The sequence below is a fragment of the Arachis ipaensis genome, chromosome B10 (assembly GCF_059453495.1).
Source record: "Arachis ipaensis isolate K30076 ecotype BB chromosome B10, ASM5945349v1, whole genome shotgun sequence".
Lineage (NCBI taxonomy): Eukaryota > Viridiplantae > Streptophyta > Magnoliopsida > Fabales > Fabaceae > Arachis > Arachis ipaensis.
In genome coordinates, this window is record NC_142435.1 from 3,840,536 (window position 1) to 3,859,067 (window position 18,532).

Here is an 18,532-nt window from a genome sequence, read left to right on the forward strand (position 1 = left end):
TAACTAAATAATAAAAGAAATGTTTAGCGTTATTAAAATTTATTATTTTTTGTCATTATTTAATTATTAATTTAATTTTTAATATAATTTATTTAGTTTAATAATTTAATAATATATTTTATTTTATATTTTTAAATATTAATTATTTAAAATAATAAATTTTGATGACTATCTAATATTTATCAAATAATAATTCAACAAAAAAAGAACACTGGGTAACTAATTTTTTATTTTTATTATTTCACTTAAATAAGTTTTTAATCTTATAAAATACCTAAAACAGGCTCTTCTTTAAGTAATTTTATGACATTGAATTTACTGATGAGTAACTAGAATATTTTCACAGCAAGAATTCTAAAATCAATAAGAAGCTATATAAACAAAATTTGATCTCAACCTAAAATATTAATTACATGAAAAATATTTACTTTAGATTTCTTTTTTCTTCTTATAGTTACTCAATATTGTTTGAGAAATGAGAAAAGAGATCACATGTTAACGCCTTAACGTTTGTCCTGGAACGAGCTGAGGTGGACTCGATCTAGTTGTAGTTTCTCCTCCAATTGCCACATTCTACGACAGATCGAGCATCCAACGTGGTGGTTGTTACTATTGGGTGGAGAATCGTTTGTTTGCTGTTATGTACATCAAAAGTGATTTTGGGTCGACATTATTGGAGCTCTAGACTCTGGGGATGCTAATGCTATTCATAACGAATCTTGTGATTTTCAGGAAGAACTCTGTATATTGAGTTTTGCCTTAGTTTATTTATATAATTAAACAAAATTGTGACTTCAGTGTTGCCAAAGATAAAGGGGGTAACATAGTATTTTGCATGATGTACCACTATACATTTATATTATACTAGACTATTATTAGTTTGTTAACTTGCTGTAGGAAAATTATAATACAACTAGAAGACAGTGTTATATTATTAATTCTTGAGTTTATCATTGTTAATCTTTTTTATTTTGGCCGAGAATGTTGGCTCTAATAAGTAATAATATTCAATTGACATTTCATTAACTTTAATAGAGGAGAAAAGAGAACATTGAACCCCCATTTTGTTTTTGGCACCAAGACTACTTTTCTTTCCTAGATTCAAAGGCTTTAAAATGTAATTAAAGCCTTGAAAGTTGAAAGTGCTTTTGTGACATGCATGTTTATGAAATTGAGAGGGAAACTAATTTGAGTTAGTATCTATAAAAAACAAAAAAAGGTTCCAATAATTGAACGCATGGAACAAAACAATGAAACAATGTCTTCAAAAGAAAGCAAAGGCAGGCACTTGAACTAAGTCCTTTTGATTAGTATATAGAAACGAAATATAAAGGATCTATCGGATGGTAAAACTTAGTGTTTGCCAATTGGTGAAACAAACTTCTAATAACATATATGCTAGAAATTAAATATCTTCATGCAATATCAAGGAATCTAAGTGTGGTAATTTTATCTAATAACATTGCTTTGGAATGTCACTGAGATATATATGTTACATCATTCTCACATAGCATAGCATAGCATGTACTGTAATATTTATATCCTTGTTAGTGTGTGTGGTAACAGTAGGGGTGGCAACGGGGTAGGTAGAGGCGGGTTTTTGCTCTACCCGACCCCGCCCTGCCCTACAAAAACCCGCATCAAATCCGCCCTGCTCCTACCTGCGGGTAGTAAAATGTTGAACCCTAACCCGCTCCTGCGGGTACCTGCCCCGCCCCTAACCACCCCTATAATTATTAAATCCAATAAATAAAATTAAATTTTAAAAATTATATAACCAGCATTTATATACATAACATAAATTAAAGTAAAAATTTAAATATGATATACTATTAATAATTATTTTACTAATTATTTTATATATGTTATATATATTATATATTAAAAAAATATATATTTATATATATATTATATATATCGGAGCGGTAGGGACGGGTTTAACCTAAACCTGACCCCGTCCCGCCCCGCCCAAGAACCCGCCCCGTTAAAATCCGCTTCGATGCGGGGGCGGGTAATTACCCGCCCCGAACGGGTAGGGGCGGGGTGGGTACCCGCGGGTTCGGGTAGTGTTGCCACCCCCTAGTAACAGGCAACGAAACTGAACAGTGACCCGTAACGGAATCTCTCATGAGATATATAAATCAACCCCATAATGTTTGCACCTTTTTAATTATTAGGCTAAGCTTTCTAAATCTGCTTATGCATATTTAACATATACATAACTAAACAACAAAACATACAAGACAAGGATGAAACCCAATCTGTGGAAATGTGCTGATTAATTAGTTTGTAAGCTTTCATGAATGATAGAAACTAACAAAAGAGACTCATCAGGAGAAGATAGAGAAGGTTAGCATGAAAGGAATGTGTCTATATATATATGGCAGGTGTCAATTAATTAGTAACCGGAAAGTGGTCCTTTGAGTCTCATATTTTAGAAGAAATTGGCAAACATTTTTGGAGATGACATATATTGGCAACGAATTAAGGAATTTTTGTTTTATTTAATATGAAATTTGTTTTTTGGGAATACAGTACAGTAGAATGATGATGCTTCAGATAAAGGACAAGTACTGTTTGTCCTATTATATTTTGTACTACGTACTAATTAAGATCGTTTGTATTTTTAAATAAAGTTACACATTTATAATATATACTTATATAGTTAGTAAAAGAAGAATTCAAAATCATTTTTCATATAATTAATGCCTACATGGTATTCTTGTGATGAGAATATTATAAAAAAAGTTATGCTCCTCCTTTTTTATTTCCTAATCTCTACACAGTGGTTACCAAATTTGCAATATGGCAGTGAATGTGGGTCGTCATTTTCTCATCAAGTACTTTGAGAATGTGACTCGAGAACGATATATTCCAAATCAATAAGCATTTCTGATCTTTAATTTTCTATCATTGATTATCATTAACAGCACCTTTGTTTTACCACTTAAGCCACAAGATTTGGACCCTCCGCCGCTCATGATGCTAATGCCCAACAGCTATACTTTAGCAACCATTAATTGTGTTTAAGAAATACTTAACAATCCGTGTTACATCATCATAGACCAAAGTGGTCCTTTAATTGTACTAAGAGGCAAGTAGCGAAGCTGACAAGCAGGAACAGATCAATTCCTAACCCAATTCATCAACAAGCCTTTTCTCACATATTACCATTTCAATTACAATTATTCATTTGATGAGTAGAGTTTTTTTTTTTCTTTCTAAATTACATGTCAGTGATCATTGAATCTCACTCAATTTTATAAATTATCCTATAAATAGCAAAGATAAGTTTGTTTTCAACGTCAAGATTTTGGCTTCAGATCTTCTATGTGGATGAAAAAATGTTCCCATAGGAAGACGTTATTCCCATATTATAGGCCAACCTTGTTAGAGTCAGATGAATTTGAAGGCAAATAGTAAATTAGATCAAGAAAAATTAATGTCACCATGAGGCTTTTTTTATTTTTGGCATTGTCAGAACAGAACACAGGCCTAAAGATAGGTCCAAAGAACCTTAAAAACCATCCAACTCTACATTGCAAATACAAATCAAAGGTTTACATCTCCAACCAGTTGGGTCGTTGAACAAGCCCATTGAACCTTATTGGGTCGATCTAAGCCAGTTGTAGATTTCAGTGCGTAGGGCCACTCGTCACAATAACTAAATAAATAAATAAATAAAATTGATGTATCTCACATTCGCGACGGATTAGTCCTTAACCGGGTTGGGGGATACCGTTTGGATAAACAAAAAAATAAATAAATAAATAAAAGAAATAAACAACAACAGTGAAATACCCAAAAAGGAGTGTTAGGGGCAGCCACTTTTGTGATTTATAGCTATTAAGTAGCCATTAATAATGTTTTTAATGATGTGAGATTTCATCCAATGATATGGAATTACTCATTTTTATTTTGCTGGTTACATGTTGGCCAGAATTTAATAAAGTTGTTAGTCTCCTAAACTTTTCCACACTGAAATATTAGAGTATACAACTATACAGTGTCTGATAAATTAGTAGCTAAATGATATTTTTCTTCAATCTAAATAGTAATTCCTTAATCGACGGAATCGAAATTTTTAAATTTTTTCACACGAGAAATTTACATAAAGACTATATTTAATAAATAAGACAATCACACATTATCATTAATGTTTTTAATTACATGTGCACGATAGTTTTTTATGCTTTTGGGGATGTAAAGCTTTGAAGAAAGAATTGTGGTAATAAGAATGAGAATAGATTCGAAGACCAAAGTTAATGTAAGGTGGTTCCTTAAACGTCCCGTACAGGCATTTCATCCTGATTGTGGCAGTCCTTTTCCTCTTCTTGACTTTATCCATTTTCTAGCTTTGTATTGGCAAAGTCACCGCAAAGCATCTACCCAATCAGATGCAAATACCTATCCTCTTCAACTTGCAAATCGTCAGCATCACAAAACAAATACTATATAATTTATCTTTCTTTGTCTAGTCTTCGTAACTTGAATGCTAAGAATCTATTGTGTATAAAATTAAAATTAGCAACACTATATATAATAGGATGGACTATATATATACATTGTTTATATGCCACAATGATTTTCACATACAACATCTAAGGACGATATGGTCAATTTATGTTACTAATTGTTGCAAGGTACGTGTCTACGTACGTAGTTTCTGCTGTTCTGTGTTTTCTCTCGTTCATATGATTGTTGAGTTATTTGTCAAATCAATCTAGCTAATTAATTAGTTCACTAAGATATCAAGATTCTCCCTCAAGGTTTTAATTTCTCGCTAAAGTAACAAACACGATTCCTATTATTATTATTATTATTATTATTATTATTATTATTATTATCATTATCCTTTGATTTGCTTTGTGACACAGAAACAGAGTTGTAGTTGTTTTTGTTGGTTTCATTTATTTTCTTTTGGTACAAGTACTTTAATTTTCTACGCATGTTCACTGTTTTCATATTGTATTGCATTATTTAAGTGGAATGGGATAGCTAATTTCTCCAAAAAAGTGGAAAGAAAAGGATCAATTAATTATCACTGATCAAAATTATTTTTATGTAATGTGTTGTTTATTAATTAACTTATTATTGGAGGGAAGCTATATAGCTAGCACAAGGGTCGGAGACCATACAAGTGTACAGTGTTGTAACAAATAAAAAGAGAATAATCTTTGAATACAAGGCAAGCGACAAGAGTAACACAGAATAAATATAAATAAATTAGCTAAGTACCTAACCTGACTTCGCAGCAATTCATCCTTTTAATAACTCTATACATTTGAAAGGACCGAACTTTTGCTTGCAGCATTAAAATTGACATATTAGGAATAATAATGTTACGTTTCTATTCTTGATTGGATGCTATGCCTAACTCACTCCCGCTGCTATTTTGTTTTGTTTTTTTTTTTTTCTTCATTTTATGCAAAAACCACCATTTTATAGAATGAGCCTTGCAAGTCTTCAATTTTCAATAAGTACGCAATTGAATAAGACGATACGTGATATGTATGTTACTTGAAAGAGTAGTATTTCTAGCTAGTTTAATTTCTAGTAGAAAAATGATAATTTTGCCATGGTTTGAGGGGAAAATAAAAAATATTTCGACCTATATATATAATATATAAGAAGGTATGTAGAAGAAGGTATAAGTAGGCATACGAATGATTAATTAATTAATTAAGTTAATATTTAATCACATCATAATCTTAAATTCCATTAATAATCTAAAAGATTCATTTAATTAATTCAACACACATGAAAAGTAAGGTCATATAGTATATCATCTATCTATCAGGATATATACATAGCTAAAAACTAAGATTATTCATTATAGTAGCTAATTTTTAGATAATATTAAAATGAGCTTTTATTAAGTATGAATTTTAAATGATTTTTTTAATTGAATTTCGAATGTTTTATTTTTAAAAAATTTAGATTTTTTTTTCTTATGTTAAATGTTAATTGCAATTAGCTATATAATGTTGGGTTATAATAATACTTTATATATATATACAGGTAAACAAGATATCATTTTAAACTTAAAGAACTTGCATGCCTTCCTTCTTAGGTTATTTTTATCTTTTAAATTTAATTTGTGTCTTATCTTGACAAAAAGACCAATCAATATCATCATGATTATTTATTTGGTCAATGATGTTGAGTTTGAGCTTAATAATTATATTGTTAAGAGAAAAATTATATATATGTATATATCTCAAAGTGTACATACATACACAGATCATTCCAGCCACATAATTGGACATGCACCAAGCTTATCAATTATATTTTATTTTCATATATTAACAGATGGTTGGTCATCATCAGAACTATATAGAGGAAAAAATATGAACCTAACAGAAGAAGAAGAAGAATAGCGGGTATTTATTCCAACATTTATACACATAGAAATTAGTACCAATAATGGCGAAAGAGAGCTGCAGATGCTCTGTGGTCCCATGTATAAATTCGGCAGCATTATTTTCACTCTCAAGGAAGCAGCAGAAGAAGAAGAAGAAGAAGCAGCTGAAGATGGAAGGTGACATAGCTAAGAAATGGAAGAAGCTGAGTGGAGAAGATCACTGGAAGGGTATCCTTGACCCTCTAGACATTGATCTTCGGCGCTACATCATACACTACGGTGAAATGGCGCAATCCACTTACGACGCTTTCATCTCTCAGAAACAATCCAAGTACGCAGGGAGCAGCAAATTCGGAAAGAAAGAATTTTTCTCCAACGTGTTTTTGGAGAATGGGAACCCCTTCAAGTATTTAGTCACCAAGTTCTTGTACGCAACCGCCGATGTGGATCTACCTGAAGCCTTCATTGTGAAGTCCTTGTCGAGGGAAGCTTGGAGCAAAGAATCGAATTGGATTGGGTACATTGCGGTGGCCACTGATGAAGGAAAAGCGGTGCTGGGAAGAAGGGACATCGTTGTTGCATGGAGAGGAACCATTCAGAGTCTAGAGTGGGTTGATGATTTGCAGTTTGCTTTGGTTCCTGCACCTAAAATTTTTGGTGACAAGAGTGATGTTAAGATTCACCAGGGTTGGTACTCTATTTACACTTCTCATGACCCTCGTTCTCCCTTCAATAAAACCAGTGCCAGAGATCAGGTAACGAAGAAATTAAATATCAAATTAGAGAAGTATTAGGTCAATAACTTTTGTGATTTGTAACCATCAAATAGTTATCAACGATAATTTTAATGGTGTGAGATTGGTGTGAAATTTTATCTAATGGCTCACTTTTCTTTACTAATGACATGTTTGGCTAGAATTTAATAAAGTTGCTGGCTCCTAAACTTTTTCATCAAATTATTCACTTGATCGACGAATATTTGAAGAGGAGTGCTAGGGCAGCAGAATTTGTGATGTGTAGCCATTAATTAGCTATCATCAATATTTTTAATGGTGTGAAATGATATCTAATGGTGTAGGATTATTCATTTTTTTTATGGTTAAATGCTGACTAAATTTCAATAAAAATGCTGACTCCTAGACTTTCTCACCTTTGAATTTAAATTTGTAGGTGCTAAGTGAGGTGAAAAGGCTAGTAGAGGAATACAAGGAGGAAGAAATAAGCATAACCGTAACGGGGCACAGCTTAGGTGGTGCAACGGCAACCCTGAGCGCATTGGACATTGTTACAAATGGATACAATAAAAACGCTTCGGTGACAGCAATTGTATTTGCATGTCCAAGAGTTGGTGACCCCAGTTTCCAGAAGCTCTTCAACAATTGCAAAGAACTAAGAACCCTTCGCATTCGAAACGAGCTAGACATTGTTCCAAACTACCCCCTTGTCGGGTATTCCGATGTTGGTGAAGAGCTGACAATTGATACGAGAAACTCTAAGTACTTAAGGAGTCCTGGGAACCCGTCTACGTGGCATAATTTGGAGGGTTACTTGCATGGAGTGGCAGGAACTCATGGCAAAGGAGCCTTTAAACTTGAGGTTAAGCGTGACATTGCGCTTGTCAATAAGAGTGTGGATGGTCTTAAAGATGAGTACCTTGTTCCTCCTTCATGGCGGGTTCAGAACAATAAGGGTATGGTTCAACAATCTGACGGTTCATGGCTGCTTATGGATCGTGAGCATGATGACTTTTGATCATGTATTTCTGCTACTTTTTCATGTCTCTCTCCGATATGCAAATAAAATACCACAAGTGTTAGAACTTGGTAACTTTTGTGATTTGTAGTCGTTAAGTAATCATTAATAATGTTTTTAATGGTGTGAAATTTTATTTAATGGTGTAAAATTACTTATTTTCTTTAAATAGTTACATGATAGCCGGAATTTAATAAAGTTACCAGGCACCGAATTCGATGGTCCCATAACAAAACATATTTTTAAATTTTTTTTAATATCTGCTAAATAGTCCTTTTTTATTTTAATTACAAATTAACTCATATATTTTATTTAATTATAAAAACTATTTTTTATTTTATAAATTATTATTTTATTATTCATCTATCATATTTATTAACAATCAAAAACAAAAACAATAACGAATTAGGTCTTCCATTGATCGTAATAAACCTTTTGGCCATTCCAATCGATTAAAAGTTTATATTTGATCCGTGACGTTCTTGATGAACCATAAAATCGTGTTTCCTTAAAAACCAATCGATTGGATTATCAAAATAATCGATTGAATTATAACTCAATCGATTGAATTACAGTTTATCACAAAACAATCGATTGAAAATTGTAAGGCATCATAGTTTTCGCATAAATCAATCGATTGGTCGTATTATCCAACCGATTGAACGATGAATTAAATGTGATTTTTTTTATAATTCAATCAATTGTTTATACTTTCCAATCAATTGAATGCTTCAAAACAACCTGAGGTCTCACAATTCAATCGATTGCTTTTGTTACTTAATCGATTGAATTCACCAAAACAATATGGATTTACCAAATTCAATCGATTGGTTGTGCAACCCAATCGATTAAAGTGTGTATTACGCCTATTTCAATCTTGTTATCGTTTTTAGAAATTATCTTGTTATTCATTTATCTTATCTTTAAAATTCTATCTTCAATTTTTAAGGTTTTATTTTGATTTAGATACTCTAATCTTATCTTTTCCTTAATATTAACATTATAAATTGGTGAATAATCCATCACTAATTATTCAATCCCACCGTTGAAATCGTGTATCATTCTCTTTGATTATAAAAAATTTCATTGTTTTTCTTTGGAGCACCCATCTACTCAATATCCAATTTTTTTTCATTTTTTATCCGTCTATTTAATATTCACTATTTGTTCATCGTTAATCACTGTTGCAGCAATCAGCAAAGGTCCAATCAATTTTTTCATTGTAGTGTTCAGAAAATAATCCATCGTTTTTATTACAAAATCGATGTAAGTGAATAGAATCTTTAATTTTGTAATTATTCGTTTTGATACTTTATTTGGGAAATTGATTGTGTAATGAAAAATATTTTTTTTTTATCTTTTATTAATTCACAGACATTGAAAAATACTAAAAAGTAAATAGATATTATTTTTTATTATAATTAGCTAGCAATCAGGGACGGACCTAGAGGGGGCGAGTAGTGACATGGACCCCCAAAATTTTAAGAAACTATACTTATATATAAAATTTGTGTTTAAAAAATAAAAAAAATATTATGTAATTTAATAATTTTATATATGTTATTTTTCACTATGTAATAGATCTATGTTTTAATTGTTTAATTCACTAATATTTTTTACCTAACTAATTATATCATACCTTCAAGTCTTTGTACCTTTCAAATTAGTTTTTATATAATAATTTTTATATTTATTTTTTAAAAAAATTATTTGTTTTTTTATATTAATATATTTAACATTCATATTTTTATATTAATAATAATTTAAGTAGTTATGTTTTGGTAATCACATACATTATGTACTGTAGATATTATTTTCTTGTAAAAAATATTAATTCTTCTTCTAAATTTATGTTGGTAAAATTTTTTTTTATAAAGATATCGTATATCTTGTATTTTATAAGGGTACTGTGTCTTTTAAATAATTAATAATTTATAATTTATTTTCAAATTTTTTTAAATTTTTGAAAGAATGAATTTTAATTAATAAGATATGGGATAATTTTTAGCAAAACTCGTTATAAATTATTGGTATTTTATAAGGGTATGGTTCAACAATCTGACGGTTCATGGCTGCTTATGGATCGTGAGCATGATGACTTTTGATCATGTATTTCTGCTACCTTTTCATGTCCCTCTCCTATATGCAAATAAAATATGAAGTGTTAGGGCAGTAATTTTTGTGATTTATAGTCATTAAATAATTATTAATTATGTTTTTAATAGTGTGATATTTTATTTAATGGTGTGGAATTACTTACTTTTATTTTTTTAAATAGTTATATGATGACCAAAATTTAATAAAATTACTTGTCCTAGACTTTTCCATAAAATATTTAAACTTTTTTCTTCTTTCTTAATTTCTTTTGTTTGTTTAAGAGTTTTAATAAATGTGTGTGGAACAGCAGGAAAGTATATTCGTATTTTAATTAGCTATCGAATAAATTCATTTTAAATATTTTTTTCGGGTTATGTTTATTACATTATGTTGACAAAAATAATAAAAAATAAATATTTAAACTTTTTATTTTACTAGGTTTCTATCTTTATTCCGCTAATCCTAGAAAATATAAAAATGTTCAAGGGATAATAAAAAAATATTTTCAATTATTTTTTGTATTTTTAATTATATTTAAAATAAATGAATAATATTAAATATAATAGTTATATAATCATAGATGATATATATAATATGAATTAAAATAATTTTAAATTATTATTTCTTTAGAATTATCTTCAAAATTATGCATAGATTGAAGCAAATAAATCTATGTAATTAAAATCAAACGGTAAACTTCAGGTAAAAATTAAACTTACATACAAATACAATTATCTTTTTGTGAATATAATAATTTAAAACTATTAGATAATACTGATTTTTTTACCTAAATTTTTTATATTAAGGAAATTTGTTTTATTTTCATTAAAAATGAAAAATGAAAAAGAATATCGGAACATGACAAAATGACAAGGCACATGCACTTATATAAAGTTCGTCCTACCCCCACCCCACCCTCACCTAAATAGTTCTTAAATAAGCTCAACCGATAGTTCTTTATCTCAGGTCTAATGCTAATAGTTGTTTAATTTTAATTACTTGAGTAAGAATACATAACGAGAGGTTTTCAAGTTTTCAATTTACGAAATATTGTTTCTATTTTTGAGTAATTAGAAAGGCATGTGGAGAAAATTGATTAAAACAAATGTAGCAAGCATGAATTTTTGAACTGATATATAAGAGTTGACTTTTATTTTCTGAATCAGAAATATCCTCTTGCTTAATTAAACTGAAGAGTTAAGTCTATCAGCTAAGAGAAAAAAGAAAGTGTATTGAATAAAAGAATTGGTCCTTATTCCGTAATAATGGATATGGGCCGGGTTTCACTCCAACCCACCCCAACTACCCAATATCAAATTATCAAAAATAAAAAGACATACCTTGGAATCTACACTGACTAAGGAGTCTCGGCACAGAAAGAATCTGATTTCTAAGGCCTCCAAAATAGAATAAAAAAAGATGAAAGAGTTGAATATGTCCTCGTCAATTCTCCCAAGAATGTTGAACACACACTTCATTTTTTAAAGAGAAATGTTAGGATTAATATTTTGTAGGATCAATGGTCAAATGAGTTTTTAAAAAAAATTTATCAATTAAATTAGTGATGTAAAAATTATAAATCAATCATTTTTGTTCTTTTGTTATATAATTAATAATTTTTATCAATAATTAATAATATAAAACGTTATTACATGACATTTATTCACCTAACATGTTTAATTGAACGCTGAATAAACCCTAAACCCTAATATAACTTAATGACACTAAATTGATAGATTTTCATAAATATATTTGTTGAACGTCTAATTAAATATATTAGGTGTCATATATGATGTGATATGTGAGTTAATGTTTTGTATCATTAATTGTTGATAAAAACTATTAATTGAGTGACTAAATGACAAAAATGATTAATTTATAATTTTAAAGAATTAATTTAATTGATAAAATTTTTCGATGATAAATTTGAAGAATTAACTATTTTTTAAGGATTATTTTGACTATTAACCCTTAATATTAGTTAATATTTTATACTAATAATTTATTTTTATACTATTAAAATTTAAAATTTAAAATTTAAATTTTAGTATTTAGAATTAATTAAGTATTAACAAAAAATAATAAATCTCATTAATCATATAGTATTATTTTTTTTTTTAAAATAGCCCGGAATTGAAAGTAATTTCTTTATGTATGACTAATTATCTAAAGTTGTATACCTAATCAGAGTAGTAACTAGTAAGCGATCCTTTATGTATTATGGAGTTTAATAAAATTTGGCCTGAATATAGAGTATCACGAAAATACTATAGATAATCTTAAATTTCTGTATGTTTTTCGATGTACAATAAACTCTATTACATCATACATAGTCGCTCACCAACGCAATAAGGAAATACGAAACTAAATTTACAAAAGTAAAGTATGAGAAGCTAATAAAATATTTATATAATGTGTACAGTGGAGGTTTAGGGAATATTAAAGATATAATTATTAGTATTACTTTTTTCCATCAGTTGAAGCTTTTGGGATGAATGGTATCATGATATGGTATTAGAGCGCTAGATTCGAAAGATCAAGAGTTCGATTCTTGGTAAACCCCAAAATTAGTTTAAGATTTTGGGAAGATGTTTATTATCGCTAGTACTTGGATGGTTATTCTAGATAGTATGGAGATGTTCATTTTGTAACTTAATAGTGGTCATTGTATAATGAATTATGACTTCTTTTAATTTCCTTAATCAACTAAGGTCCGTTTGGAAACTCTAGAAGTAACTTTTTTAAATTTTTGACTTATGAAAAGTAGTAATATTAATGTTTGGTGCAATTTTTAAAATCAAATTGTAACTTTCTAAGAAGCTATTTAGGAACTTATAGAGAAGTTAAAAAAAATGACTTCTCTTATAATACTTCTACTTTTCATCACATTTCTATAAAATAAGTACTTTTAGAGTTAAAAATCCAAATACAAAATAACTTATTTATAAATTACTTTTAACAGAGTCATTTATTGTTTAAGTTATTTTATCAAAAAAAACTTAATTAAGTTGATTACCCAAACTGGACTCTCACCATAGTTTATTAACTTTTTTAGGAAATAAAGCAATTAAAACTTTTACATTTGGCGCAACAGAAAGAATAATTTGAAAACACTCGGTGAATAGAATAAACTGTAACAGAAAGTTGATGTTGATTCCCTGTTATCTAAAGAGGAATTTACCACTGTTATTTTCAAGAATAATTCAGCGAAAATAAACCAATAATTGAGCACGCTATGTTATTACAAACCAAGAGCCAAGGATAACTCTTAACCTTTTGGATGTAGAGCTTTAATTCCATGTCATAATATCACTCATCCCAAAAATTTTAACTGATGAAAAAAGGTAACACTAATAGTTATATCTCTAATACTCCCTAAATTTTTATTGTACACATTATACAAATATTCCATTGGCTCCTAATACTTTTCCAAACAAATTTCACCTTCAAGAATTATATACGGTTTCTGAAATGGTAGGTTATTGATATACGCTTACGTACCTACATGAATTATGTCAAAAGTTTGTAGGGAAACGGAGTCAACTCATTCATGTAAATAATAATAAGATGTACTTTTTTAAATAAAAAATGTTAGGTGAAACCCTATCCCCTTTTTATTGGGAACCCCTTAAAAATTAGGGGATTGACTAGTTCACTTTGCCAATGATGATGCATACCCTAAATTTCAAGTTGGTGACGAAAGCTGGATGTCAAACCCATTATTCATTATATTATAGAGCAATGCTAGGGGCCAGTAACTTTGTGATTTGTAGCCATCAAATAGCCATCAACGATGATTTTAATGGTGTGAGATTTTATCGAATGGCTCACTTTTCTTTGCTGGTTATATGCTGGCCAGAATTTAACAAAGTTGCTGGCCCTAGACTTTTCCTATATTATATATGAAGAAGTAGAAGTAGAAGTAGTAAGTAACGTAGCTGCTCTCTTTGGTAATAGCTAATAATTATCCACCGTGATAATTGTCATGCAATGCGGCAGCGTTGTACCGCTGAAATTCATGCATGCATAGAAAATTATTAGCAGCCGGATGCATAATAATGATAATAAAACTACCAACCAAATATATTATAATACTTTCTTTTAAATTTACGTGTATATAAATTAATTTCTATATATATAGATACTAACAGTATAAACAAGTTTTATACCTCATTTAATTAAGTGTATATTACTATATCACTAAAAAAATTAACTATTTAACTTAAATTATTTAAATACATATAAAAATATTTATACTGGATCAAATTAAAATTGATATATATATATACACGTCAATAATATACGTATTGATGATGAAAAATAATGGTCACTGCCGGAAATAAAAGAGTTGACGAAGCCAAAGGTCGTAATCGTTATTACAGTCAGAGAGAGAATAATGGCACCTGCTACTTACTGGATGCTTGAATCCTGGAAGCTAAGAATGGCGGCTATTTCACCTATAACGTACCCTTGTAACTAAGCAACAACCAAGTTGCCCAGAGATAAAAGAATTCATTATTTTGGACCATATTACAAATTGAATTATCAAAACGTATAAAAACACATGATGTTAATTATAATTATCCATAAAAGAATGTTTTATGTGTTAGTTTTATTTTTTATATATGTTTTTGTAGTATTAGAAATAATTATTAAAAAATAAAAGCAAATAAAAAATTTTAAAATATATAATATAAATATTATTTTTCAATTATATATATTTCATATATTCCAGAAAGATATATATAGCCACTAAAATGGACGTGATCATCATATATGCACCAGCTATTCATTCAGTTTGAGTATTTGACAATTTGTAGTGATGTTAGCCTGTTCAAGATTTAGATTACACATATAAGTCTGGAAAGCATCTTTTAGAATTAGCCAGATTTTTCGGTCTAATTCATTGAATTGACAAATCTCTAAAGATAATAAGAAAGAGTTAATATCAATTTTGAATGTGAAAATTTTAAATTTTAACTTCATAAATATAAAATCTTGGTTGATTAATTATTAACTGATTTTTGTTCCAATGCATATAAAATTAAAGAGGAGTGCTACACATACAAGTCATTTGGTTTACAAGTCATCATACAAGTTGGGATAAACTTAACAAAAAACACGCTGACCCATATGACCCATATACGATTTTCATGGCGTACTCCTCCTTCTCTTTCTCCTCTTCCTTCTTTTTCTCCTTCTCCTTCTTCTTCTTCTCCTCTTCCTTCTTCTTCTCCTTCTTCTTCTCCTACTCTTCTTCTTCTTCTTCCATGAAAACGAATTTGATAATGAAACTTCAGAAATACACCCAAACGATTATAGAAATACACCCGAACAATTACATAAATACACCCAAAGAATTACAGAAATACACCCAAACGGTTATAGGAATTCACCAAAACGATTATAAAAATACACCCAAAGGATTACAGAAATACACCCAACGGATTACGAAAATACACCCAAAAGATTTAAGAAATACACCCAAAATTTGTTGAAGTACACCTTATGTAGAACTCTTTCTCTTTCTCCTCCTCATCTTCTGTTGCTTCTTCTTTTTCAAAAACGATTTCAGAGTTTGATGTCAAAAAACAATGGACATCAAGAATAACGAAGAAAGAAAACAGAAAAAAAAGCACGTAAATGAAGAAGGGGAAAGAGAATGTAAGAAAAGAAAGAAAAGAAGAAGAAGAAGAATAAGAAGAGGAAGAAAAACGTGCAGAAACAAAGAACGTGCAGAAACGAAGAAGAAGAAGAGGCACGGAAAAAGAAAAAGAAGGAGAAGAAAAAGAGGAAGCATGGAGAAAGAAAAAAAAAAGAAATAAATGATTTATATGACTTGTATATGAAAAGACTTTGTATGTGAAGAATTTATAGAAATTAAAATCCATTTATTATATAGAAGCTCTTTTTTTTTTATATTAAAATATAAAATATGCTGATAAAAACTTGCCATTCAGAAAAGATTATTGCGCGTAGAAACGTTGGAAGATAGAAGGTCAAAAAAGTTGATGACCGATGGGGCTTTAATTATTTATGATTTCAACTTTCAATACTTATCGTTGTTTTAAATATATAAGAAATGCTAGAAGTAATATCTCTAATAAAAAAAATAAGAAATTTAAAATACTAACTTAAATATATAAAATATTAATCGCTTAATAAATTTAAAGGTGCTTAAATATTCATCGCCTTAAAAAAAACACTAAACCAACCGTGTTTAATTTTTTTTTAAACAAGCGAGCTTTAACAAAATAAAATATAGCCACAAAATCTCAAATAAAGTCCCAAACACTAATATCTAACGAAATATAATTTGAAAATTATCTTTAGTATGTATTATTTTTGATATTATCATCAACAATAAAATATCATTAACAACAAAAGAGATTTATATTATTTTACTCTTTATAATTGGCCAAAGATTTATAAAATACTTCTTCTACTTCAGCTTTTTATTTTATTATTAAAAATTCGCATGTTTATCTCTAGCCAAACATTCCAAATAACTACAAAGAAGTATATGAGCTACTTATTACGCTTTTCTTTTCTGTTAATGACACATGTCCAACTCTCAAAATATTTTTTTAGTGATTCTGAAATAGCCCACAGCCTCCCAAAGTCAGATAACTATTCACACCACACCTACTAGGTAAACTCACAACCAAAAAATAAGTGGTGAATATGTTCAACATCTTTTTTACACACTACACACATGTTATCACTGTGGCTAATAATTCCTAGTCTATACAATCTTTTTTTAGTATTTACTCTTCCTATTAAAACAAACCAGATAAATAACTCCACTCGTGGTGGAACCAAATCTTTTCATAATGTTCTGGTGAAACTATAGCTGGTGATGTTCTCTGAAAGTGTTTTTTACTACAGCACCTGCATAAAAGAGTTAGTTGAAAAAATGTCTTGTCAAACTTCTATACAACTCTATCTTACGTATTATATGCTATCTTTACAGGCCTTAAAGTCTCATGCAATTGGTCCACTAATTCCAATGTCCATTAGAATAAATCTTGCCTCCACTGGAAGTTCTAAATCTACTTTAACCTGTCCCAAAATTCATAATCCCCTATGACAGATCCTCTTTGGTTTGAAATAGAGGAGAGCCTCAAAAAACTCATCTTTAGCGAACCATTTTGTAACCAAACATCTTCACAGAACCGAGTTCTCTTTCCATCGCCCACCTCCATAGACAACCCAGCAATCAGCTTATCTCTCACATTATGATCTTTGAACTGCAACTGACAGATATCCTTCCATGGACTCCCTCTATTAGCCAATGTTTGAGATGATAACATTACATTGGGGTTCAAATTATAACAAGAGCATATAACTTTCTTCTATAATGGATATTCCTCTTTTAAGAAATGTCACCACCACTTGAAAAGAGTACTGTGTTTCTAACCACAGCATCACTCATCCCAATCCACCCAACTTTTTAGGAGTTTAAACCATTGTCCACTTAACCAGTGTTAAGCCATTTCTACTTTTCTTTTTACTCCATAGAAATTTTCTCTATAACAAAATCATTTTTTTTGTCACTGTCTTTGATATTTTATACAGGCTCAAATATACACCAATAAACTATTCAGTACAGATTTAATAAGGACTAACTTACCCGTTTTATTGAGCACTTTTGTCTTCTACAAACTAATAAATTTTTTCACTTTATCAATTATCAGTTTTCAAATATCAACCTACCTTAGATTTATTCCTAAAAAAAATTTTAAAATATCTGACTAAAAGATTAACCTCTTTACATCCCAATAAATTGCATCCAACCAACAGTATTTAGTTTGTAACATTAAAAACTCTTAAGCAAAATGATTTTTTAGAGTTGAAAATCCTTACCATATTAGTGTCTCTATTGACATATCCAAACTAAAAATATTATTTTAATGATATAATGAATTAATTATAAAATTATTTATTAGTTAGTTAAATGTTAATTAATATTAATTGACATATTAACTTACCAATTAAAATATTTTATTAGTTATTTTTGGTGTCTAAATATTTTATTTTATTACTCGAGATTTATACATAGTGATTTATTTTATTTTTTGAGAGAAATGTATGTAAGAGCGAATATACATATAGATGTGTGCACTGAAATAATGGAAACAATGAAGCAATCCTCTTTTACACTGAAAAACAAACTTGTGAACAAGTTGCTATTGACTTTGGGGCTGACACATTCAAAGTAGTGATTAATGAAATGGGAGTTTTCAAAGTCAGGTACATGAAGACCATTGCATATAAATAGAAACTTACTAACTATGCATGAAAACACAAACTAAAAAC

The 18,532-nt window shown here is 29.3% G+C and overlaps 1 protein-coding gene across 2 annotated transcripts; it reads left to right on the top strand.

Moving 5' to 3' along the window:
- Positions 1 to 4,551: 4,551 nt before the first annotated feature.
- DSEL (alpha/beta-Hydrolases superfamily protein) lies at positions 4,552 to 8,330 on the top strand. 2 transcript variants are annotated; one of them, XM_016323682.3, is made up of 3 exons: positions 4,552 to 4,643; positions 6,313 to 7,119; positions 7,535 to 8,330. In XM_016323682.3, exons 2-3 carry the CDS (start codon positions 6,427 to 6,429, stop codon positions 8,114 to 8,116), a joined length of 1,275 nt encoding a protein of 424 aa, XP_016179168.1. In that variant the 5' UTR covers positions 4,552 to 4,643; positions 6,313 to 6,426; the 3' UTR covers positions 8,117 to 8,330. The 2 variants fall into 2 exon arrangements, with proteins under 2 accessions (XP_016179168.1, XP_016179169.1); XM_016323683.3 differs by lacking the exon at positions 4,552 to 4,643 and having other exon boundaries at positions 6,187 to 7,119.
- Positions 8,331 to 18,532: the final 10,202 nt, after the last annotated feature.

Coding starts and splice junctions, on each gene's coding strand:
- DSEL (XM_016323682.3), top strand. CDS start 6,427: ATGGCGAAAGAGAGCTGCAGATGCTCTGTGGTCCCATGTATAAATTCG. Junction 7,120..7,534: donor AAACCAGTGCCAGAGATCAG/GTAACGAAGAAA, acceptor TTAAATTTGTAG/GTGCTAAGTGAGGTGAAAAG.